At 52.1% G+C, this 25983-nt stretch overlaps 1 protein-coding gene and 1 long non-coding RNA gene across 21 annotated transcripts in view; one reads left to right on the plus strand and one right to left on the minus strand.

The window, feature by feature from the left end:
* The window catches only part of TOM1 (target of myb1 membrane trafficking protein), a 48367-nt gene that overhangs the window by 19368 nt on the left and 3016 nt on the right, over nt 1–25983 (minus strand). For 7 of the 20 annotated variants that reach the window (XM_077948931.1, XM_015150014.3, XM_077948930.1 and 4 more), the window contains 5 exon segments: nt 9195–9279; nt 5132–5210; nt 3990–4139; nt 3536–3670; nt 3252–3398 (listed from right to left, as the gene is read on the minus strand). In XM_077948931.1, coding sequence (XP_077805057.1) covers nt 3252–3398; nt 3536–3670; nt 3990–4139; nt 5132–5210; nt 9195–9232 — 549 coding nt within the window. In that variant the 5' untranslated portion in view covers nt 9233–9279. 20 annotated transcript variants of the gene reach the window in all.
* Nucleotides 3758–25983, plus strand: LOC144331764 (uncharacterized). The gene is made up of 2 exons (XR_013399185.1): nt 3758–5528; nt 24966–25983. It is a non-coding gene; the product is annotated as an uncharacterized LOC144331764 (long non-coding RNA).

The following is a 25983-nucleotide window of genomic DNA, read 5'->3' on the forward strand; positions in this document are numbered from 1 at the left end:
GAGCTGAGGGGGAATGAGCCACCAAGTGTGGCTGGAAGACTCCAGCATCTCCTGGGTCTAACACGGGAGCTAACGAGGCCCTGGAGGGTGGCTCCCCACAGGAGGAGGAGGGAGGCTGCAGGCCCTCTCTCTCTCTCCCCTTAGAGGACTGGGATTCTGCCCTCTCTCCTCCTCGGAGGACTGGGATTCCGCCCTCTCTCTATCTCTTAGGAGGCTTCTGCCCTCTTTCTCCTCCTAAAGGACTGGGATTTTGTCTTGTTTCTGTCTGTTTTGGTGTCTCAGGCTCTTCTAAGGATAGTCCTTGCCGTGTCCCTCACCTTGAATATGAAACTCAGATTTAGCACTTGTTCCAAGGGATGTGGGCAGGTTTTCAATGGTCAAAGGGTTCCAAGGAATTGGGCTTGGGGAAACATTTTCAATAAAGCTGTAGTCTCCTCAAAGAGGTTAGGTTGGGGAAGGCCATTGGTATAAGGATCTTATGCTGTGGGACCTTGTAGCGTGTTTAATACCCTCATGCATACTGGGGATGCCCAGGAAAAGATCGATATGAAAGCTTCCAAGATTTATTTGACTGAAGAACCTTTTTACGTTTTGAGAAATGCTGGTACATTGTAAATCATGTGGCTGAGTTATAGTTGATTTCAGAGTGTCACTATATACATTCATGATTGTGATAGTAGCTACCATTTATAGACTACCTAATAAGTGCCAAGCATTGAACATATATTGCTAACTTAATTTTTTGCCATAGGTAGACATCAATACCCCTGCTTTTACAGACGAAGAAATGGAATGTAGAGACAAGTAGTATATCCACTATGGTTCATTGACACCTTCCAAAACCTGCAAAATGTTTGATCTATTTGGCTGACTTAATGAATACTCTTGGTATGAGTGAGTGGAAAAACTACTGATCACAAACCCCCTGCATCCAAATCAGACTTAATTACAAAGGAGCCTGGGAGTAACATCACTGCACACCTGATGTCTTCACATGTCCCAAGAGACAAAAGGGGACTCTTGAATTAAACAAAGATTAGTTTTGTTTAGCAAGCACCTTCTTGAATTAGGAGTAATTAGTGTCTTAATCCACATAGATGCTAGACTACAGGCAACTGGTTAAAATCGTAACTGAGTTAGACAATTTTTTGGATCACAAGGTGCTTTTACAATTTTTTACACACTTTTAACCCATTCAGAAAAAAAAAGTGCAGCTCGCTGTCAGCACTCATTTAATTTTACATAAACACGCTCTTTGAGGCTGAAGTAAACCTGACTATTTTCAACATGAAAATAAAACATAAAAACTGTTCTTGGAGTTATTTCTAAACAGAACTCGTCTCCAATCCTAATGTAACAGAAATGTATATGATGTTACATTAGGATTAGAGACAAGAGTATCCTTGGGGTAAACAGGCAATGTGTTAATAATTTTGTCCAGTTAGCAACATTTTCTAGTAATATTTGTAACTCTGGGGGGTGATTTCACAACTTGCTAAGAGAAAACAAGTCACGGAAGTTTCTCTTCAAATAGGTTAGGGTTAGAATGAGTTCAAATGATACATAAAGCGGGTCCTGAGGACGCTTATTGGGAAAGTTAAGCTTCATTTTTTTCTCCATCATGCATCCGTGTCTTCTTCACCAGCACACGCAGCAGCTCTGCCTTTAAGCTGCACTGATGTGATGGGTCTGATGCGTGTACAACACCTCTAATGTGGGTGCTCCCATAGTGTGCAGGACTCTGCCCCCACCCCAGCAGTCAAAAGTCTAGAATGACAAGCCCCCAGCTCTACGAGTTGGTCATGGCTGTAGAAGTCACTCAGCAGATACAGCAGCCATGGCACTCCACAAGCAACTCATGGCCCAGTGGGCAAATCGTCCCACCTCCAGCCACAGGAGGAAGGGAGATGCCCAGGCTGCCTCAGTCAGAGGATGCCACCTGCTCTGAGGTGGGTAATCCTTCAAAGCTAGTCACAAGGCTGGGACAATCTGTCCCCTAGAATCTCATACTAAGCCTCAAACCTTCTTGGCTGGGCGTGGTGGCTCATGCCTGTAATCCCAGCACTTTAGGAGGCTGAGATGAGTAGATCACTTGAGCTCAGGAATTCCAGACTAGCCTGGCCAACATGGTGAAACTCCATTTCTACTAAAAATACAAAATATTAGCCGGGCATGGTGGCTCATGCCTATAGTCCCACCTACTCAGGAGGCTGAGGCAGAATTGCTTGAACTTGGGAGGCAGAGGTTGCAGTGAGCCTAGATCATGCCACTGCACTCCAGCCTGGGTAACAGAACAAGACTGTCTCAAAACAAACAAGAAAGTTTCAAACCTTCTTGAGACTTCATGGGAAGCAGCATGGTACAATGTTCATGTGTTTTTTATTTTTTATTTATTTTTTTTGAGACGGAGTCTCGCTCTGTCGCCCAGGCTGGGGTGCAGTGGCCGGATCTCAGCTCACTGCAAGCTCCGCCTCCCAGGTTCACGCCATTCTCCTGCCTCAGCCTCCCGAGTAGCTGGGACTACAGGCGCCCGCCACCTCGCCCGGCTAGTTTTTTGTATTTTTTAGTAGAGACGGGGTTTCACCGTGTTCACCAGGATGGTCTCGATCTCCTGACCTTGTGATCGGCCTCCCAAAGTGCTGGGATTACAGGCTTGAGACACCGCGCCCGGCTTGTTATTTATTTTTTGCACAGATGTTTTAAAACTTTTCAGGCAGAACCTCTGTTCAAATGAAGTCTTTTTTTTTTTTTTAAACAGGTCTACGTTGTCCAGCCTGGTCCCGAACTCCTGGGCTCAAGCCATCCTCCTGCCTGAACCTTTGAGAAGCTGAGATCACAGACACATGTGACTATGCTCAGCTCAAATGAAAGCTGTGAGTGTGTAAGAAACCACACAGGTGGAGCTGGCCTGGTTGAAGGAGCCGCCTACAGGACACCTCCTCTCCATGGTGCTGTCAGAGGGCCCCGCAGAAAACACAGGTTGGAAAACGGCCAAGGTACAGGGCAGTGCCTGCCAGGAGTCAGACAGGCGTGAGCTTGAATCCCAACTGTCTCCGATGACTGTGTGCTCTGGGCAAGTGAATGGACCTGTCTGAGCCTCATCGCTCAAACAGGAAGAATCACACATACCCTGTGGGCTGCTGTGAGGAAGAAGCGGAGGCTCCGTGGACGGTAAATTCTGACAGGGCCCCTCCCTGACGTGTGTGGCCCACCTGCCTGGACCTGACGGTTCTGACCCCAGGCTTGCGTACCTGCTCCGGCGTTGGTGCTATGGGTGTGTCGCCGGAGAGCATGGGCGGGGTGGGCAGAGGGGCAGTGTGCTGGCCAGAGTCCTCTTGCTGGCTGGCGTCAGAGCCCACAGAATCCTGTCCTGATTGTGTCTCTGAGTTGAACACGGTCTAGTGGGAGGAAAACAGGATCAGTGAGGGGTCCTGGGAACGCCAAGAGCCCAGGAAGTCAGGGGCCGGCCCGGTGATGTCTCTGGGGAGGAGTCCTGCCTGCCTTCCCTCGGTTCCCGGTGCGGCAATTCTCTCACCCTCTGGGGTGTGTGGATGGGCGACAGCATGTCCAGGTCAGTCATGGGGAACTCCAGGCCTTTCCTCCGCAGGTCCTCATAGATGGTGACCACACCTGTCAGATCGGGCGAGCTGCGGAACGCGTCAGCCCAGGACTGAGGGGGAACAAGGGGACACAGCCGGTAACCACAGCTCACCTGTGAGCCTTCCCACCTGGCACCCAGAGAACAGACATTCTTTCCCTGATTTTTTCCTTTCTTTTTTTTTCTTTACTACATCTGCCCTGCCCACTCCACAGCAAAGCACACAGTTGGCAAGCCTCCCTCCCCACAGGACATCCCACCAGCAGACAACCGAGACACCCCGAAATGAGAAGTGGAGCCTGGGACAAGCACGATGGCCTCGAGCTCTCCACTGGGCAGGAGGCTCCCGCGCTGACAGCTTTTCCTGGCGCTGCCCTGTCCTGGCACTCACCTGGATGAGGTTGAGCACCTTGTCATGCACGATGGTGGGTGGGTTGTTCTTGGGCAGGATGGTCCTCACCAGCACACTCTCCACGAAGTCCTGGCTGGCCACCAGCACGTGGAAGCGGTGCCCGCAGTTCTTGACACAGGTTTCTAAGACCTGGAGGGCCGAGAGGTGCCGTCAGGCACCTTGGTCAGAGGAGAGGCGGTGCCCAGGACCCCCACCTCTGTGGCTCCTCCTGTGTCCCAGAGGGGAGGTCCGGAAGAGGAGATGGGACTTCCTGGAGTGAGACCCTTGAATGTGGAGGACTGGGACAATGCCAGGACTGGGGGACTTGTTTACTGGAGGGCACGGCCTAGGGTGGGCAGCGGTGTGGTGTGTGGGCTGGACTTCCCTCCCTGACTGGTGTCAGTGCACACAGAATCCCAGTGCTGGCTCTGAGCTGAGCATGGTCTAGACAGAAGGGGCTCTCCAAGAGGAAATCAAGAATCTGAGATGTCAATTGACTGGTAAGCCTGTGGCCCAGGGAAAAGACACTGAACTTCCCTCCCCACTCTCCACTTCCCACTGCAGGAATTGCCTTTGCTTTTCGCTTAAGCCAATTCACCTGGATATAAATGCTCCTTGTGGAGGAGGGTGGGACAGCGTTTATATCTTCCCCAGCCAAACCCATGCTGACAGCTAGGAGGCCCACGCGTGTCTGGCCGTCCTGAGATCTGGGCTGGTTCAGTGGTGTGGGCAAGACTGTTCTCAGCCACTGGTATTTATTTTACATTCATTTTCCAGAGCACCAAAGTGCCAGGCAGCACCCAACTCAGTCTGCCAGCCTCCCTGCCCCCACGGAGGCCTGGGTTTACTGAGCTTCAATGTCACCCGCAGGTCCTTTGGCCCAGGCTTTCCCTGCCAGTGGTTCTGGAGTGATGTAAGCATCTGTTCCCATGCTGGGGGATCGGGGAGAACCTTTCCAAAGGGCTTCTTGCCATTCTGCATCCGCCTGCAGTGTAGACAGGACAGTGTGTTGCCCACAGACCTTTCCTTTCCAGCACTCAAACGAGGAGCTCAGGGGAGGCTGGGAGTTCTGCTGGGTCTGAGGGGAGGTGACTTTCAGTGGACTGCAGTCCTGCCACGGGACGGACAGATGGGGCACTCACTGTGAGAGCCAGCATCACCTCGTGGAAGTTCTTATTTCCCACGATTCTCTTCTTTACTGCTCGGAGGGCATCTTTGGGACTAAGAAGAAGGACAAGAAAAAGGGTGGGCTTAGGAATAGAGCCCTCTTACCCAACAGCAGAGGCCCTGGAGAGTTGGAACAGCTCTTATTGGCCCATCCTCCCTGTGCCCCACCTGTTTGGTGTATCCAGTCAGGTTCTGATCACATCAGAATCTTCCTAGCCCATTGCTCAGCAGGGACTCACAACCTGTGGCCCCTGGACCTCCTGCAGCAGAGTCACTTTGAGAAAAGGTGAGAGTGTTTTGTTAAAAGTGCAGAACCTGGCCGGGCGCGGTGGCTCACGCCTATAATCCCAGGACTTTGGGAGGCTGAGGCAGGTGGATCACTTGAGGCCAGGAGTTCAAGACCAGCCTGGCCAACATGGCGAAACACTGTCCCTACTAAAAATACAAAAATTAGCTGGGCGTGGTGGTATAAGCCTGTAATCCCAGCTACTTGGGAGGTTGAGGTGGGAGAATTGCTTGAACCCAGGAGGCAGAGGTTGCAGTGAGCTGAGATTGCGCCACTGTACTCTAGCCTGGGCGACAGAGTGAGAGCCGAGATTACACCACTGTACTCCAGCCTGGGTGAGTGAGACGCTGTCTCAAAAAAACAAAAGACATTTAAAAAAAAAAAAAAAAAGCAGAACGCCAGGTCACCACACTATATACCACCTGAACCAAATTCTCAGGCAGTGGGGCCCCTGAATCTGAATGCTCTCATGCTCCCCAGGGGGTTCTTATGCATGCTCAAGTTTAAGAACAAAGAACCTGGAGGCTAGTGTTTTCATCACAAAAATAGAGACGGGGTCTTGCTATGTTGCCCAGGCTGGTCTTGAACTCCTGGGCTCAAATGATCCACCCACCTCGGCCTCCCAATGTGTTGGGATTACAGGCATGAGTCCCTGAGCCCAGCCAGCATAGTGTTCTGATGCCCTGGCCAGCTGCTCTATCTGCCCATTTATCCTTCCATTCAAGTCTTTTTTTTTTTTTTTTTTTCTTCTGAGACAGAGTCTCACTCCGTCGCCCAGGCTGGAGTGCAATGGTGCAATCACAGCTCACTGCAGCCCGGAACTCCTGGGCTCAAGTGATTCTCTTGCCTCAGTCTCCCAAAATGCTGAGACTACCAGTGTGAGCCACCATGTCTGGCCCATTCAAGTGTTATTAAGCACCAATGTGTGCGTGGCACCATGCTAGGTGCTGGGGAGACAGTGGCAAACGAGACCATATGGCCCTGCCTCCTCCCCACCTTGTGGGGAGACCCAAAGAAGAGCAGGGAATAAGCTGGTCCTGGAAAAAGAGCAGAGGTGAGGATGGGGATGGTCAGAAAAGACCTCCGAGTTGGGCCTTGAAAGATGGGAAGGACCAGCCGTGGGGAGTGGGGGCAGAGCAGTTTGGGTCAAGGTCAGAGGCTGGACCAAGGTCATGGGTGCAGAGGAGCTTGGTGCCTTGGAGGAACTAAGAGGAGGCCACGTGAGTGTGGGGGAGGTCGGGCAGGGCTGAAGAAGCCTAGGGGTCACGGTGGTGGGAGGCCCCTGGAAGCTGGGGTGCCAGTCTGCTCTCCCTGTCCCCTCTGTGATTCCCACCACCCTTCATCCTCAGCCCTATATAGATATACTCAGTGCTGTCCTCACTGCTCTTGTCTAAAAGCCTTTGTGGGCCCCCACCTGCACCCTGAAGGCTCCTGACCTCCACATCCATGAGGTGAAGCCTCAGCTAAAATCCACCCTATCCACGACACTTTCCCAGGTCCTCCAGTCTCCCTGGCTGTTCTGCCCTGCCACACTGAACTGGGGCCCGCCCTGGGTAGAGAAGCAGCCTGCTAGAGGGCAGGGATGGTGTCCTCTTTGGACAGCTTCCCCCTAGAGCCCAGCACGCTGCTGAAGCATAAGTAACACTTCCCAGCCTGGCCAGTGGCCACTGGGGCCCATCCTGCTGTCTGCCTGGCTGTCAGCGCTGACCCCATCCAGGACTAAGGCAGGAGAGCCCGGAACCCTGGCACTGGTTCTCAGCAGGAGAAAAGGCAGAGGCAAGGCTTCCTAGGGACGGAGGCTGCCTGGGGGCTAGGGCTGTGGAGACAGTCAGGCCTGGGGTGGAAGGGACATGGTGGGGAAAGGGATGGTGGCCCACCAAGGGGGGTCCTGGCCCAGAAGCCTGAGAGCACTTTCCAATCCTTGCCTCTCTGGGCAGCCCCTCGCCTGTCCCTGGCTCCTGGTCTTGGCCTGGTCACTGACCCACGGGCTACTTCAGCGCTTTATAGGGACTTGTTTCCACCTCTTCTAGGGTGGCCTAGAGACAAGGGAATCAGAATCGTTCCCGGGCGTGATCTGCCATGTGCCACTGACCTGGGGGCCCGCCCTGGGAGAGAAGAAGCCTCCTAGAGCGCAGGAACAGCATGCTTGTTGGACACCTTCCCTCCCTAGAGGGAAGCACTGGGAATCGGAAGTTCTGGCCTTGCCACTGCTGTGGGCCCATGATGTCCAGTACTCTGCTAGGAGCGTGTATGACAAGAAGGCCACAACCCAATGGGGGAGACACTTTAGTAATGAGTCTAAGTTTAGGTGCCATGCTTGGTGAGGTCAAGGGTCACACCCGCCTTTGACCACTGCTGGGTCCCTAGTGCCTCCTATGGTGCCTGGAACACACAAGGTGCTCAAATAAACAGCAATGCACCTGAATGACGCTGAGCCCATCCCCCCATGTTTACAAGGGACATGGGGGCTTGCTGTCCCCAAGGATACTGCAGTGACTTGCAGCTGCGACGTCCATGAAGCTCCCAAGCCTGTCTAGAAGCTTGGTGAAGTTTTCTGCCTCCTGCTTTCTTTCTCCTGACCTCTGCCCACCACTCCTTCCCTCACGCTCACTCTCATGAGTCCTTGGCAAGACCAGGGAGCAGGGCTAAGGAAGACACCGGCAGGTTCCTGGCAGCCAATGCCCTCTCCTAACTGGGCCTTGACTGTGTGACTCAGATGTCCACAGCCTCCCTCCAGCTCAGAGCTGAGCATTCCCTGCTCTCCACCTGCGTCCGGCCTGCCCCTCTCCATGCAAAGCCCTCCCGGGCTGAGGAACCCTGCGCTGGCCACGGGACAGCTGGATGATCCCAGTGAGAACTGGAGAGGAAAAGGAGGGTCCACACCGATTTCTCAGGATGGAGGCCTCGCCCGGCAGCACTTCCTGCTGCCCATGGGCCCCACACCTCTCCCCATCCTTCACTGGGTTTTCCTGAGAGGACAGGGACCCTCGCATCCCCATTCTGTTCCCTCCAGGGACTCGGGCTTATTGCTGGAAGGATCCAACAGAGCACCTTTGAGGACAAAGACCTAGAGAGAGAGGTAAAGTGACTTCCAAAGGTCACATGTCAGGTCAGTGACAACAAGTCAGACATCGGAGGCCAAGATCCCAATCCCTCCCCCACACCACGTGCCTGGCTCCTTGGCACTGAGCAAGAGGATACCATGACCCCAACACCAGAAATGCCTGGCAAATGCCAGTGCTGTTCAGGCTCACGGTTCAGCTTCACTTTCCCTGTCATCCTTGTGATCTCCCCTACACTCAAGGCTGGTTTCAAATCTTAAGGAAATGGAAGTCTGTTTTTGCTCACAGAAAAGCCGGAGTGTCTTTAGCGCATACTCCCGCCTGCAGAATGCAGATGGCGCTTGGGGTCAACTCTGATTGTAAGAGTCTCCAGCTTGCCTTGTCCTAGGGAGACGCTGCACACAAGGCTGGGCTTCCAGATCCGTGTGGAATCTGTACTGCCACTAAGAGAGGCGGGGTGGGGAGGCAGCCCTCGGGGGCCTGCTGTACTCCTGCTGTGAATGCCTACCTTGGATGGCGCTCAGGTACTAGGGGCTCAGATGGCCTCTGCAGCCAAGCGGGGTGGGTCAGACTTGGCTATGGCAGCAATGGGGCTGGGGCAGGGGCTCCCTGGCAGGGTGCAGGTGTGCGCTGCGTGGTGGATGGCCATCTCTGCCTGTGCCCCGCAACCTCTCCTTGGGGGGCCCTTACCCTTCCTCCGTCTCGTTGATGATGTCACAGATCTCCATGTTGAGAGCCCAGTCCTCGCTCTGCAGGGAGCCATCTGTGGCTTTCTCTGAGAAGAAACCATGAGTCATAAAGGCATGTGGGGGTCCTGAATGGGTAAACCCAAACCCTGGGTGGGAGGGGAGCGGGGTGCAGGGCCGGATGAGATGGGGAGGAGGAAGATGACAGACGCTTCGAGCACAGGGCCTGGTGCTGTGTGAGACTGCTCTACACACATCATCCCATCCTCACTAGATTTTTGTAGCCAGTGAGGCTGGGAGTACCTCTGTCCTTCAACAGATGAGGAAACCATGGCTCTGAGTGTACCAAAGGGATGCACCAGAGGGGAATCTAGGCGGGTCTCCGTGTGCTTGTTCCTGACATGATATAATATGGTGACAATGCTTTGCTTCATTTCTGTAGATAAGACGTTCTCCCTTGACTTTAGAATTATCTTTTGAGCTGGGCGTGGTGGCCCATGCCTGTAATCCCAGCACTTTGGGAGGCTGAAGTAGGTGGATCACCTGAGGTTAGGATTTGAGACCAGCCTGACCAACATGGTGAAGCCCCGTCTTTACTAACTACAAAAAATTAGCCGGGCATAGTGGCACATGCCTGTAATTCTAGCTACTTGGGAGGCTGAGGTAGGAGAATCATTTGAACCCAGGAGGCGGAGGTTGCAATGAGCCGAGATTGAGCCATCGCACTCCAGCCTGAGCAACAAGAGCAAAACTCCATCTCCAAAACAAACAAACAAACAAAAAGAATTATCTTTTGAGTTGGTAACCATTCACAGGATACAAAATCTAAAAGTTCTCAAGTGGTATACGATGCAGCTAGGTAGATCTATCTCTGCCCCTGCCCCAGCGCCCTCTTCCTAGAGGCATCCCCTGTAACCAGTTTCCTCTAGAATCTCACAGAGACCTTCTTTACCTAGGAAGCAAAGGCTCCATTACTAATAGGTCACCCTGCCCTCCTGTACCCTTCTGAGGCACCCACAGAAGGGACCGACGCCAAGCCACCCGGCAGAACTGCCCCAAAGAGAGGCGATGATTCATGCAAGGTATCAGCATGGTATGGGCCCAAAATAAACACTCAGCAAGTGGCGGTGGTTCTTTTTTAAAAAAGTTGAGGCGAAAGTCACATAAAATAAAACTAACCATTTTCCCGTGTATAATTCAGTGGCATTTGGTACATTTGTAACACTAAATACAACCACCACCACCTCTATTCAGTTCCAGAAAATTTTCACTTTGTGGCAGTTCCGAGGGTAGGGTTTCCAGGCCGGGAGTCGGCTGCAGAGTTCTGGAAGCCCGTCAGGGCCATGGCCTGGACCACTGGCTGCAGGTCCGCACGGTGGCAAGTACCGGGCTGGCAGCCTTTTGTAAACTGTAGTGTGGGAAGCACTGATTGGTATGACATGAAAGATGAACGCGGGAACTGGCAATGCCAGCACCTTTGTAAATGGTCCTCAGGAAAGGGAGGTGCCGCATGGCCTGTGTTTTTGTTCTCTGCGCCTTCCTAGATGCCATCTTCACGCAGACCAGTTCACGTGCACACAGGAAATGTGCCCTGTTTCTCGCAGGTAACGTTCTATTACGCACATCACTCTGGCTGGTATGTATTGTGACTACATGGAGGACTGTGTGATGAGACAGGCCTTGCTCAGCATTTTAAGGGTGAGACCCTGTTCTGACGCAGGGACTACCCAAGGCTCTCTCCCCGGCAAGGGTCACATGCGGAGTACTCATCCGCCTGCTGTCCTCTGTAGCCATCCTGCCGGCCTCGGCACACCTGCTGGCTGGCGGGCCTGGCACTTGGGCACAGTGCTGCTGGCTATTATCTATCAGGAGTGTGTGCCTGGGTAGGCATGTAGAACTTGTTATTCCATGTGATATGATGTCATGCTGTCCTGCAAGGGAGGCTCTCCCCTCACGGCTGTGCCCCAGCTCGGAGAGGGTGGGTGACTCCTTGCTTGCTACACAGCTATTTGTAAGCCAGGCCGGTTCCAGGCACTGGGATACCATGGTGGACACGGTGGGCATGGTCCCTGCCTTAGGGTGCCCAAAAGAAGCTACAGGGCATGCCAAACCCAGTCTGCCAGAGGACAGAGGAGGGCAGTTTCCATGGGACTGGACAGGGCCCTCTTCTAGCCACGCTGGCTCACCCAACTCTAAAACTGTGGCTCTGAGACCTTGGTTTTGCAACTGGCCCAACTTCAGTTCCACCCTTAGGTCCTGAGCCAGAAGGATGCCAGGGTGGCCCAGGACACATGCCAGGCGGCTGAGGCAGAGGGCAGTTGCTTTACCCCCAGATCAGGCCTGGAGGAGGGGATGAGGAAGGCTCCTCTGACAGGGCTGAAAGACAGAGTCGTCCATCCTGCGAAGGTTTACTGAGTGTGGCTTCTTCATACCACACCCCTGCCCTTGGGGGTTCCACACTTAAAGAACCACATGGGAAGAACAGAGCAGGCTGAACAAGTGTCCCTCTGAGCAGAGGGCCATGTCCTGCTTTGGAGGGTTTGGGGGCAGGGGTTAGTCACGTCAGCGTTAACCTACAGAACCTGCTCCTCTGCCACAGGCCACATCTCAGCGAGCCCCAGTCACACGGGCCAGAGGGTTAGTGTCATCTCCCTCCCCGCCCACATCTAAAGGCCACGAAGTCCTGCCAAGTCAGCTCCCAAATCTCTGTCCATCACACCATCCCCTTCTCACCACCCCTCTGCCACGGTCCCTGCCCCAGCCTGGCCACCATCCACCTGCTAGACCACCGCCTCAGCTTATTCCTTCCTCCTGCCTCCCTCCTCCCACCCATTCTCCACGCTGCCCAGAGGGAACTTTCTGAAACCTGAAAATGACAGTGTCCTTCCTGCCCAAATCCTTCCGCGTCTCCCTAGTCTTCGGCCTGGCCTGCATGCCCTTCCACGATAATATTTTAACTTTCCAAGTTATATGCCGTAGAATATCAAGCAGCATTAGCTGTTCACATGAAGAATGAGATTCAATTTTCACACGCTGTAAGGTGTGCATTATTGCCCTCATCTCATGAGGAAACTGAAGCACAGAGCGGTCACCAACTTGCAAAGGGTACACAGAGGTAAGGGCGGGGCGGCTGCTGAGGCTGTGGCGCAGGTGCCTGAGGCGTCTGTGCCATCCGCATCTCTCGGCGGGGGCGGGGAGCTCTGCTTTCCCAGAAGTGTCCTTCCCGACCACGCAGGCAGTCGGCCCTCTCCTCCCTGAGCTCCACTGGCAGGCCCCTCCGTGGTCCCCTCCATCAGATCCCCTTCTGTCCCTAGCACCCCTTGAAAACGATGGGCACCTCTCATCTCCTGGAGGAGAGAACATCAGTGTTTCAGGAGAGGCTGTGGGTGTTTTGGAAAGGCAAGCAAGTGGCTTTTAAAGGGAAGCGGGGACATTGATAAATAAGAGAAATCCCATACCCGGGAATAAGGTGGGTGCAGAAAGACCGCCTCCCCTCCGCCCTGCCCTGGTGCGAGTCTGATGTGACCCAAGCAGCGCGGGCAAGCTCCTTAGCCCTGAGTGGTAGCAGGCAGCAGTGGGCAGAGCCAATCAGAAGATGGAGGTTTTCTGCGGGGTGGGAGGGGACATGTGGCCTAAAAGAGAAAGGGGAGAGAAAGAGGAGGAGGAGACAAAATTGGGACAAGGCCAATCTGTGCGCAGTACAAGACAGCTGTTGGGAGGCTGTGGGACACATCTGCCCAGACCATCACTTGCCAACCCCTTCTAGGTTCCTCCAGGTTCCTCCAGGTCCAGGTATGGACTACAGAACCGGGGAGAATCATGGATTTCCTTCAGATGCCCACAGAGTAGGCATATTCCATCAGGGCAGAATTTTAAACCCACAGGAACCTGGCAATATTTGCTTTGTTTTTGCTCTTAACCACAGAAGTAATTCAGCTTGCTATTTTAAGAAGGGGGAATAAAAATACTGACAGTGGTTACCAGTTACCAAGAGAATGACAACTGATTCCCTGACCTCGGAGCTGTTGGCAATAAACTTCAAGGGCCTCTGGGTAGCAGCCGTGCTCTTGTCTTCCAGCTCCTGTCAGAGCCGGGCCCTGCAATCCTCCACCTTTCATCAGGCGGCTTTGCGGTTGTCTATGGCTGGCAAGTCTGTGGCTTCGGATCACTGGGCACCTGTGCATCTGTACGGCAGTCTGTCCTCTCCCTGTTGGGCCTGGTGCAGATACCACCTCCCTGGAGGGCTCCAGATAACCTGCCTGGCACGATGGCAAGACCCACTTGTCCCTCATGGAGATGAGGATGGAGTGGGATGAGTCTGGCCTGACCTAACTCAGAGACCATGGGCAAAGATCCAGCCCTTGAGTCTGTTTTTGCACCCATAAAATCAGGGTAAGACTGCCTGCTTCACAGGATGTTGTGACCTTGCAGCCAGACAATGTCAGTATGACATCAGGAAAGGCTAGCAATGAGTAACCGAGCTACAATGACTATGATTTGGGCCAAGAGAAAGAATGAGCTCACAGACTCCTGGGGGAGAGAGAGAGATGTGGAAACAAAGAAATCGCCCAACGGACCAAAGACACGCCACACCACGGGCAGCATCAGAGATGGGGGCCATGACATGGTATCACCCCTTTCTTTCTTTCTTCTTTTTGGGAGACAGTCTTGTTCTGTCACCCAGGTTGGAGAACAGCAGCATGATCTTGGCTCAGTGCAACCTCTGCCTCCTGGGTTTAAGCGATTCTCCTGCCTCAGCCTCCTGAGTAGCTGGATTACAGGTACCTGCCAACACAGCTGGCTAAGTTTTGTATTTTTAGTAGAGATGGGGTTTCACCATGCTGGCCATGCTGGTCTCAAACTCCTGACCTCAAGGGTCTGCCCGCCTTGGCCTCCCAAAGTGCTGGGATTACAGGCATGAGCCACCACACCTGGCTCTTTCTTTTTTTGGGAGACAGTCTTGTTCTGTTACCCAGGTTGGAGTACAGTGGCACGATCTTGGCTCACTGCAACCTCTGCCTTCTGGGTTTAAGCGATTCTCCTGCCTCAGCCTCCCGAGTAGCTGGATTACAGGTACCTGCCAACACACCTGGCTAAGTTTTGTATTTTTTTTTTTTTTTTTTTTTTTTTGAGACGGAGTCTCGCTCTGTCGCCCGGGCTGGAGTGCAGTGGCCGGATCTCAGCTCACTGCAAGCTCCGCCTCCTGGGTTCACGCCATTCTCCTGCCTCAGCCTCCCGAGTAGCTGGGACTACAGGCGCCCGCCACCTCGCCCGGCTAGTTTTTTGTATTTTTCAGTAGAGACGGGGTTTCACGGTGTTCGCCAGGATGGTCTCGATCTCCTGACCTCGTGATCCGCCCGTCTCGGCCTCCCAAAGTGCTGGGATTACAGGCTTGAGCCACCGCGCCCGGCCCAGTTTTGTATTTTTTGTAGAGATGGGGTTTCACCATGCTGGCCATGCTAGTCTCGAACTCCTGACCTCAAGGGATCCGCCCGCCTCGGCCTCCCAAAGTGCTGGGATTACAGGTGTGAGCCACCGCCCACTGTGTCTGGCCAGTATCACCCCTTTCCACGCCAGCCTTCTGGGAAGCAGCCTGGAGCCCTCTTGCTCCCACCCTGCACATTCCAACAGTCTCATGATCACTGAGACAGCTCTGGCTCAGGCTGCCACCTCCCCAGGCCTGGACTGTCACCTCCACACTTTACTCAAACATAACTCCAAGCACGACTTCCTTTGTTTAAACATTGTCCATCACCCCCACTGCCTGAAGATCGAAAGCCTGAACTCTCCAGGGACTGGTGTCAGCCACAGTCAGCTGTACCCCCTCCCTCTATGTGGCTTGTCTTCTCACGCCTCTGAGCTCCTGTCTGCAATGCCACTCCTCATTCAGTCAGGCTCATCCCATTCACTTGCTCATCTGGCACTTAGCACGCACCAGGCATGGGACTTAATAAGCACGTCACACCCTCAGCACAGTACCCGTCACCACAACCTTTAAGACAGAGGATGAACTGAGGGGCATGGAGAAGTCAGCAATTTGCCTGCAGTCACACAGTCTGTGAGATGCAGAGCAGATTCAAAGCCAGAGAAGTATGGTTCTCAAGTCCATATTCGTAACCACTACGCTATGTGCTTCTCAGGCATTCTCCACACTTGTCTTCCAGGCTACAGGGAGATGTCAGTGAGCAAATTCAGCAAGGTCCTGCCTCAGCGATGGTTTACAGTCCAGTGGGAGGCCACGACTGACAATTCCAAAAGGTCAAGGTTCCATGGCAGGAAAGACCAGGTGCTGAGACAGTGCCAGGCATGCTGCTGAAGAGGAGGCATGAGTCAGCTGAACTCCTGAACTCCCCTCATCTTTTTTTTTTTTTGAGACTATGTCTCACTCTGTCGCCCAGGCTGGAGTGCAGTACATGATCTCGGCTCACTGCAACCTCTGCCTCCTGGGTTCAAGCAATTCTCTGCCTCGGCCCCCCAAGTAGCTGGGATTACAAGTGCCTGCCTAAGTTTTTTGTATTTTTAGTAAAGATGAGGTTTCACCACCTTGGCCAGGCTGGTCTTGATCTCCTGACCTCGTGATCCACCTGCCTCGGCCTCCCAAAGTGCTGGGATTACAGGCGTGAGCCTCCGCGCCCAGCCGAACACCCCTCATCTTCTAATCCCCACCCAGGGTTGGCTCCTCAGTGGTGCCTCCTTCTGGGCAGACCATGTCACTCCTCACCCTGCACCATGACAATATCATCATGGAGAACAATGACAAACAGCATCATTCAGTGAACAAGTGTCAGCCTGTGCGGGATGCTTGGGGGCCCACCTTTCGTGTCACCTCCCCACACCCCCGACTGTCGTGGCGGCAGCCAATGTGCAGAGGTTTGTGACTTGCTCGATGCAAAGCCAGGCCTGCGTGCTCCAAACTCGTGCGCTCTCCACTCTGCTCTGTCCGCGTGAAGACTGCCTCTGCCTGTCTGGGGCAGACACTGGGGGCTCACCTTCTGGTGGGACAGAGCAGAGCGGGGCATTACATACTCCTGGAATGACAGACTGAGGCTTCAGACTGCCCAGGTGCTCAGTTTGAGGCTGACCGCCCCTGCCTACCCCGCCTTCCCAGAACAATATTCACTGTATTTCACTGATGAGCCACCAGGCTAAGGACAGAACAAGAAAGAGCCTGCGTGTTTCGAGACATCGTGGAGCTGTCAAACCCACCCTGAAACTGCAGACCTTCAGGCTTCTCGCTAGGTAAACAAAGTGCGTTGCGGTGGTGGTTTCAGACTCTGCTGGGTGGGTTTCCTGTTACCTGCAGCTCAGAGGATTCATGATTAATTTTCCTCTTTAAGGAGTGAGGCCCAGCTGCCCTGGCCTTCCCATGGGACTGCTCCGCGATGGACAACTAGGGCACAGACCTGAAGGCACTGGGCTCCACGGAAGCCCTCGGGAGCCGGTGCTGAGACCTGGCCCAGCCCTTCCTCCCACTCCTTCTCATCTCCAGCTCAGCTGACCACCTGCACCCGCCCCATCACCCTCCTCAGGCTTCTGTGCTTCTGAACATGCTGCCCTCCTTCCAGGAAGAAACGTACTCCTCACCACCTCAACTCATGCTCCTAAGCCCAGACCGAAGGTCCGGTCTCCTGGTGGAGTCCGCCCTGACACCCCCTCAGGGCCTATTCCTTCCAGCCAGCGGCCAAGAGCATTTTCCACAGACCACAACTCTAAGCACTGCTTCGTGGAGTGATTACAGTAACTCTGTTGGGTGATTTCTTTGTTTCTACATCTCTCTTTCCCAGGAGTCTGTGAGCCCTTTAAGGGTGGAGGTTATAGCTCACGAATGGTCCAATTGTCTACCCCAGAGGGACCTGGCCCATGATAAACCTGCAGTGCCTGTTTGCTGAATGACAGAATGAAGGATGAGGCCATATTCACCAACACAATAAACCTTTATAACAATGTAAATGAAATAAAATACCTCCACACTTTGGCACTCATGGATCCTTTAGAAACTATTGTGTGGAAATCCTAATCTTTCTTCCAACTTGCGGTCCTTTGAATACTTTTTTTTTTTTTTTTGACGGTGTCTCACTCTGTTGCCCAGGTTGGTGTGCAGTGGCGCCATCTTGGCTCACTGCAACCTCTGCCTCCCGGGTTCAAGTGATCCTCCTGCCTCAGCCTCCCAAGTAGCTGGGACTACAGGTATGCACTACCACGCCCGGCTAATTTTTGTATTTTTAGTAGAGACGGGGTTTCACCACATTGGCCAGGATGGTCTCGATCTCTTGATCCGCCCGCCTTGTCCTCTCAAAGTGCCGGGATTACAGGCGTGAGCCGCCGTGCCCCTTTGAATACTTTTTTTTTTGAGACAGAGTCTTGCTCTATCGCCCAGGCTGGAGTGCAGTGGCTCGATCTTGGCTCACTGCAAGCTCTGCCTCCCGGGTTCACGCCATTCTCCTGCCTCAGCCTCCTGAGCAGCTGGGACTACAGGCACCTGCTACCACACCTGGCTAATTTTTTTATTTTTTTGTATTTTTTAGTAGAGACGGGGTTTCACCATGTTGGCCAGGATGGTCTCGATCTCCTGACCTCGTGATCCGCCCGCCTCAGCCTCCCAAAGTGCTGGGATTACAGGCGTGAGCCACCGCGCCCCTTTGAATAGTTTTAAAAAGTACCGCGTCCCTCCTTAATCTGTCCTCCAACCTAACATCCTCAGGACCTGTGACCACTCTACTCTGGTAATGATCTCCAGAGCCTTCACTATTCTGACCGACCCCTCTGGATATAGGCCAGCTGTGCTGTCCATCTGGAAATGCAGCGTGGGAACCCACACGCCACACTTATCCTGTCCTTGTTAGATACTGTATTTCTATTGCTGCATCCAGTGACTATGTGAAATTTTTATTAACCCCACCATACGGAGCTGACTCCACTAGTTGTGAAAGATGATCCCCCTGGACCCGCAGCATTTAGCTTTTCTAGACACTCTTGCAGCCAGAAGTGGCCGTGGGACTTACGGCCACTGAGATGGAAGCGGATGTCTCTTGCGTGGCTCCTGGGGAAAGTTTTGCTTTCTTGGTAACAGAGACACAGACAGCTGGTTCCTTCACCTGTGCTTCCTACCATGAGAATGCAAGCACGAGGATGAAACCAATGTGGTCAAGAAGGTTAGGCAAAAATACAGAAGGAGTCATTACTGAACGAATTCATTCTAGATGGACACAGATGTTTTCACTCAAAGGGAAACCCAGCACGTCTCTTTTAGTTCTTTTTTTGTTTGTTTTTTTGAGACGCAGTCTCTGTCGCCCAGGCTGGAGTGCTGTGGTGCGATCTCGGCTCACTGCAACCTCTGCCTCACCAGTTCAAGCGATTCTCCTGCCTCAGCCTCCAGAGTAGCTGGGATTACAGACACTCACCATCATGTCCAGCTAATTTTTATATTTTTAGTAAAGATGGGGTTTCACCATGTTGGCCTGGCTGGTCTCGAACTCCTGACCTCAGGCGATCTATTTGCCTTGGCCTCCCAAAGTGCTGGGATTACAGGCGTGAGCCACCATGTCTGGCCTCTTTCAGTTCCAAGGGAGAATCAGTGAGATGGAAGAGTTGGGAGGATGGGATGCAGACACAGACAAATCCTGCCCAGACTCAAGCGCCTACGAGCTGTGTGACCCTGGGTGACTCCTCGGCCTCTCTGTGCCTCAGTTCCTCCTCTACAGAATAAAGATGACCAAAGCACTCACCTTCCAGGGATGTGTGAGGAGGAGAGTATACATTTCAAGCACCAAAATAAATGCTATCCTCTACAAACATATCAACCACAACATGATTGAGAATTTCAAGCACTCCCATAAGAGATTTTTAAATCGCAAATATGCAGAAGCCATTTTTTTTTTCAGCCAGAAACTTGTCTTGAAAACTATTTTCCAATGGAGTAACTCTTTCCAGACCCAGCGTGGAAAGTTCCATCCACCTCCTAATTTGCTGAGCCGCCCTTCCTCAAAACCCTGGCTGCCTCTCCCCTGTTATTTTTTTTTAACCACAAACCACAGGAGAAACCTAAAATACCTTACAGAGGGTATTGCTTCGGCAGCCTACAATCTTAAAGTTGATGTAACTAACTATAGTACCTAATAAAAGGAAATGTCAGTGAGACAAAGAAAGGTTTTCTAAAACTCCCCAGGTAAGAAGAAGAGAGGCTGTGAAGGCAGAGGCTTGAAGTGGCTGACTGAGGTATAGATGGCAACTGTTTTCACTCCCCACTTGGGAGTGTAAAAGGTGTTGCTGACAATCTGGATGGTTAGGGGTGGAGTGGGGTTTGTATTAGTCAAGGTTCTCCAGAAAAAGGAACTAGGCTGGGCGTGGTGGCTCATGCCTGTAATCCCAGCGCTTTGGGAGGCCAAAGCGGGCGGATCACGAGGTCAGGAGTTCAAGACCAGCCTGGCCAACACGGTGAAACCCCGTCTCTACAAAACATATAACAATTAGTCAGGTGTGGTGGCATGTGCCTGTACTTCCAGCTACTCGGGAGGCTGAGGCAGGAGAATTGCTTGAACCTGGGAGGTGGAGGTTGCAGTGAGCCAAGACTGCCCCATTGCACTCTAGCCTGGGAATAGAGTGAGACTCCGTCTCAAATAAATAAATAAGAGAAAAGGAAGTAACAGAAAGAAAAAGAGAGAGACAGACACACACACATACACACACTCACACACACGCGAGAAAGAGAGAGCAAGCGAGCACTTAAGGAATTGGCTTATGCAGTTGTGAAGGCTTAGCAAGTTGAAAATCTGTAGGGTGAGCTGACAGGCTGGAGATCCAGGGAACAGACGCTGTCTGAGTGCAAGGGCGAGGGGAGCTGCTGGCCAAATTTCCTCTTGTTCTGGGGAGGTCTGTCTTTTTCTATTCAGGCCTTCAACTGATTGGACGAAGCCCACCCACATTATGGAGGGCAATACGCTTTACGTGAGTCTAGCGATTTCAGTGTTAATCTCATCTAAGACATACGTTCACAGAAACATCTAAAATAATGTTTGACCAAATATCTGTCTCCCCTGGCCTAGCCAAGTTGACACATAAAGTTAACCACTACAGGGTTTATACTGCACCAACACAAACAAGTTCAAACAGTAGACCCCTCTGTCTGTCCCTAAATTCTCTGTCTGTCTCAGCCCCTGCGGTCTGGCTGGTTCTTCTCTCCTGCTCCCTCCTCCCCTGGCTCCGTCCTTCCCTTCTCTATCTTCCCCAGCAGGAGCGAGGCCTAGTTCCCCTCCTCAGGTCTTGCACCGTGCTTCTCCACTGCACTTTGCAGTGCTCGATCAGCTTCTAAGTTGCCCATGTCCCTTGAGGTGGAGACCTGGGGGACACAGCCAGGAAGGGGCGGAGCTGGCACCTGAACCCAGCTCTTCTGATGCGGAGACTAAGCTGTGACCCCATTTCAGGCTGCTTACGTCCCAGCGATCAAAATGAGCTACCTGGGATCACGCCAGGTGGGCTCACGGGCAACTTAAAGACATTTTTAGAGGGACATATTTACTTTAATGCAGGACAGGAAAAAAACACGAACATCAAAGCCATGATTTCACGGATATAATTACATAGGATGAGGTCAAATTTTAACAGATAAGCTAATGAAAAGAAAACCCTATGAAAATAATAATGAAGATGGCGTGGGGGTAGACACAAATCATAAAGGAGCTACATGAAAGACAGAAGTTTGGAGGGCACCGGCCTAGATCAAGATCTCCTTAGTAAGGGAGTAAAGAGTTACACCTGTCCTGAATCCTCCTGCTTCTCACGGGGTGATGGCCTCAAGCTAATCAGGAGACACTGAGGGTTTGGCTTTCTTCCTTTTTTTTTTTTTTTTTTTTTTTTTTTGAGACGGAGTCTCGCTATGTCGCCCAGGGTGGAGTGCAGTGGCCGGATCTCAGCTCACTGCAAGCTCCGCCTCCCGGGTTTTTACGCCATTCTCCTGCCTCAGCCTCCCGAGTAGCTGGGACTACAGGCGCCCACCACCTCGCCCGGCTAGTTTTTTGTATTTTTTAGTAGAGACGGGGTTTCACCGTGTTAGCCAGGATGGTCTCGAACTCCTGACCTCGTGATCCGCCCGTCTCGGCCTCCCAAAGTGCTGGGATTACAGGCTTGAGCCACCGCGCCCGGCCGGGTTTCTTTTTTCTAAAACCAAAAGAGTGGAAGTCTGGGACCTTACTCTTATTTCTTTGAGCTCACTAAGGTTAAGAATAAAACCTATTCGCCAGTTCTATCCACAGGGGCAGGGAAAGGCCCTAATTTCCAAGTAAGAATCCGCTCCTCCCCACAGCCTGAAACCTGACCTGTCTGTGAATGTGGCGGCCACCCAGCCAGTGACTGCCCATTTGCCAGGGACACAAAGACCATCACAAAGGCTGCACTGGAGCCAGAATCCTGGGCTGGCACTTAGCTTGGCTACTAACTTAGACTGTGTCCCAGGAATGATAACATCAGTGAAAAATCACATCAGCTAATAATTACAGACATTTCCTGTCTGGCAGGAAGTGCTTTACAACACAACACAACAGCCCTATTTGATAGGTGCTATTATTAGTCTCATTGCACAGATGAGGAAATTGAAGAACAGAGAGGTTAAGTAACTTGCTCCAGGTAACAAAGCTGGTGAGGACTGAACCACAACTCAGATCATTCAGTCTGACTCAAGCTCACCCTGGGCTCTACTAATACATGTACACCTGATACAAAGCCTTTTCTAGACAAAGCTCTGTCATACTCAAGACAGAAACTTCGGGCTCTAATGTGGGTCCTGTACTTACGGATCAGCAACCAGAAGCTTCAAGGTATTAGGGCTCCCGCAGGCACACTGTGGGGATAAGCAACCTCAAGCATCCCCAGTGTGGGTGCTCTGGTACCCCACTTTGAGGAACAGTGTGCTTCATCATTCTGCCTCTGGCCAGCTGCTCCGATTCAGAAGTCAGCAAACTATGAACCCACATGCCAAGTTCAGACCCACCTGTATGGTCCTTGAGCTACAGGTGGTCTTTATATTTTTATATAGTTGGAAAAAAAAAAAAGCTGAATAATAATACTATTTCATGATATGTGAAAATTACGTGAAATTCAAATTCCATTGCCCATAAATAGTTGTATTGGAGCACAGTCACTCTCATTCATTTACCTATGGCCTATGGCTGCTTTTGTGCTATAATGGCAGAGCTGGGTAGTTGCAGCAGAGACCATCTGGTTCACGAAGCCACAAGTATTTACTTAATGGCCCTTTATAGAAAAAGCTCACTGACCCTGGCCTAGTCCACTCTGCTAACTGACGCAGGAATCCTCTTTCTAGTTCGCCCTCCCCACCCCGGCTTCTGCCTTCACAGCTCCAGTGGTGGGGAGCTCACTACCGAACAAGGCAGCCAGTTCCATCTTTGCAAGGTTCTAGGGATAGCTATTTATACTGAAACCGAATTGCTTATTCCTGTAACCACACACTCTGCCCTTGGGGCCTTGCACAATCAGTTCTATCAGTCCTCCCCAGCAGCCATCAGTTTTGTTTTGTTTTGTTTTGTTTTTGAGATTGAGTCCCGCTGTGTCACCAGGCTAGCGTGCACTGACATGATCTTGGCTCACTGCAACCTTCGCCTCCTGGGTTTAAGCAATTTTCCTGCCTCAGCCTCCCAAGTTGCTGGGACTACAGGCGCATGCCACCACATCCAGTTAACTTTTGTATTTTTAGTAGAGACGGGGTTTCACCATGTTGGCCAGGATGGTCTCGATCTCCTGACCTCATGACCCGCCCATCTCGGCCTCCCAAAGTGCTGGGATTACAGGCGTGAGCCACCGCACCCAGCCCGCCATCTGTTTCTTTCTTCCCTCTGGCATCAACCCTTCCCTGTCCCTATATATGCCCTCTGTTGTTCATTACCAATCCTCTGGGAAGCAGAGGGAGAATGACAGCACTTCTGTGTTGCCAATAGGGGAGACAGGCAATGGAGAGGGATCATGACAGAGGAGCAGAACCAGAGCTGGAACCAGGTGTCCCGCCTCCCAGCCTTGTGTCTCCTCGACATTGCTTAAGTGTCCACTTTCCAGCTCATCATTCCCCAACTGGCCCCCCAAGGGCCTGAACTGGTCTCTCACTTCTGTGATTCCTTCCTGTGGCTCCCCTGGCTTGGCTTTTGTGGAATCAAAGACAGCTCTCTTTGACTTTTTCACTTTTCCCCTCCAGGGCTCAGTCTTCAGGCTCTGGGCTCTTCTCCCCTCACACCCAGCTCCCACCACCCCAACCACTGAGGCTCATCCCCAGGGACTGCTCACATTTACCATCTCTGCTGTTTGCAACTTGCTCTCGGCAATCAGCTAGGATTTGGACTCCAAGTGCTTAGGGGGTAGGCTGATAGCCAGAAATGGAAACTGGGATTCTTGACATCTGTCTATAAAACAGAGCCAGTAAGATCTGTCTGCAGAGAACACCTGGAAAGGGTTTGAAATCCTTGAAAGAAGAGGGCTGTGGTAACACCAGCTGGTACAAAGGATCTGGAATCCTCTCAGCTACGGGTGCTGCCCTTGGGAAGCTCCCCTACTCATCGGTAAGGGAGAGGGACCTGCAAGTGTGGGGCCCACGTGCATGTCCTTATCTGGGACAAGGGGTAGAACAAGAGTTGTGGATCCTGGAAGGCTGGATGGACATCAATTCAAAAGAGGCACTGGGCAGCTCGAGGCAGTGTGGTGAGGTCCTCTCTGGACCTCAGTCTCTGCCAGTGTAAAATGAAGGGGATGGGCTGGAACAGCATTAGCATTACCTGGGAACTCGCCAGAAATTCACATTCTAGGCCGGACGCAGTGGCTCATGCCTGTAATCCCAGCACTTTGGGAGGCCGAGGTAGGTGGATCACCTGAGGTCAGGAGTTTGAGACCAGCCTGGCCAACATGGAGAAACCCCGTCTCTATTAAAAATACAAAAGAAGGCCTGGGTCTGGATTCTGACCTTGAGTAGCTGTGGAACCCTGGAAAGTGATGCTTTCCCTTACACTGACTTTTGGTGAAATGGGAAAAAAATAGCAAAACTGCACAGGGTCACCATGAGATTAATACCCAGGACGCTAGCAGAATACCTGGCAGAGTTATTATGGTGTTTGCTCACAAAATGTTACTTTCCTTTTCTCCCTTCTTCCTTCCTGCTATGTGCCAGGCACCGTGCTAGGTGCTGAGGGTCTGGAGAAATAAGGCACAGTTCCTGCTCTCAAGAAGTTCAGCCTAGCTGTGGAGACACACATGCACAACCACTAAGAGAGTGGGATGGTGGCATATTAGTATGATGAGGGTAGAGATAATAAAAATAGGCCAGGCGCGGTGGCTCACACCTGTAATCCCAGCACTTTGGAAGGCTGAGGCGGGCGGATCACTTGAGGTCAGGAGTTCAAGACCAGCTTGGCTAACATGGTGAAACCCCATCTCTACTAAAAATACAAAAATTAGCTGGGCGTGGTGGCATGCGCCTCTAATCCCAGCTACTCAGGAGGCTGAGGCAGGAGAATTGCTTGAACCCGGGGCACAGGGGTTGCAGTGAGCTGAAGCTGTGCCACTGCACTCCAGCCTTTTTTAAGACTCTGTCTCAAAAAAAAAAAAAAAAAAAAAGAAAGAAATAATAAAAATGATGATGGTGGTGATGATGACGGGAAGAGCTAACGTTTCCACACACTCACACTGTGCCAGGCACTCTCAGAGGACTATCTTGTTTCATTCTAGCAACCACCCTGTGAGGCAGATGCTGTTTGCAACACTTTACCAAGGAGGAAGCTGAGAGTCAGAGCCCAAAGTCATACGGTAAGAGGGTCCGAGGACCTGGGATAACGGGAGAGTAAAAGAGCAATGTTGGGCTTGGGGCAGGCCTCAGGGAGGAGGTGATGATATCCTGTACTTTGAATGGTGATCTGGAGCTCCTCAGTGGGGGCACAGGAGGAAGCAACCCAGGCAGAGGGACCAGCAAGCACAAAGGGGTGTGTGTGTGTGTTGGGAGGGGAGGTGAATAAGAACTTTGTGATTTAAGTGCTTGATACTCATTCCTGATTAGCAGCATTAGAACCCGCCAGCTGAGGGATGTCAATTCCATATGGCTCTACAGCTCTCCTTTCAACAAGGGCATGGGAGTCGGCAGGCTTGAGAAGGGACGGTACTCCTGCAGCAAGGAGGGGCCTGGTTTACAGAAGTATAAGCAGCTATACTATGTCATCAGTAATCACAGCCAGTGAGCAGTACTTCCTCCGCCTCTTTATCTAAAAGAACATGGGATACTGAGGGGATTAACTCAAACTCTTAATTCTACTTTTGGAGCCTCTTCCGCTTTGGTTTAAATTTCAATGGCTCAGTTTCGCTGTCAGTTCACGGGGGTCTTGGGTGAGTCACAGCCTCCACTTTCCCCTCTCTGGATCTCAGTCTCTGCCAGTGTGAAGTGAAGGTGATGGGCTGGAACAGCATTAGCATTACCTGGGAACTTGCCAGAAATTCACATTCTAGGCTGGACGCGGTGGCTCATGCCTGTAATTCCAGCACTTTGGGAGGCTAAGGTGGGTGGATCACCTGAGGTCAGGAGTTTGAGACCAGCCTGGCCAACATGGAGAAACCCCGTCTCTATTAAAAATACAAAATTAGCTGGGTGTGATGGCGCGTGCCTGTAATCCCAGCTACTTGGGAAGCTGAGGCAGGAGAATCGCTTGAACCCGGGAGGCGGAGGTTGCAGTGAACCAAGACTGTACCATTGCACTCCAGCCTGGGCAATGAGAGCGAAACTCCGTCTCAAAAAAAAAGAAAAAAAAAAAAAAAGA

Source organism: Macaca mulatta, chromosome 10, assembly GCF_049350105.2.
Source record: "Macaca mulatta isolate MMU2019108-1 chromosome 10, T2T-MMU8v2.0, whole genome shotgun sequence".
NCBI lineage: Eukaryota > Metazoa > Chordata > Mammalia > Primates > Cercopithecidae > Macaca > Macaca mulatta.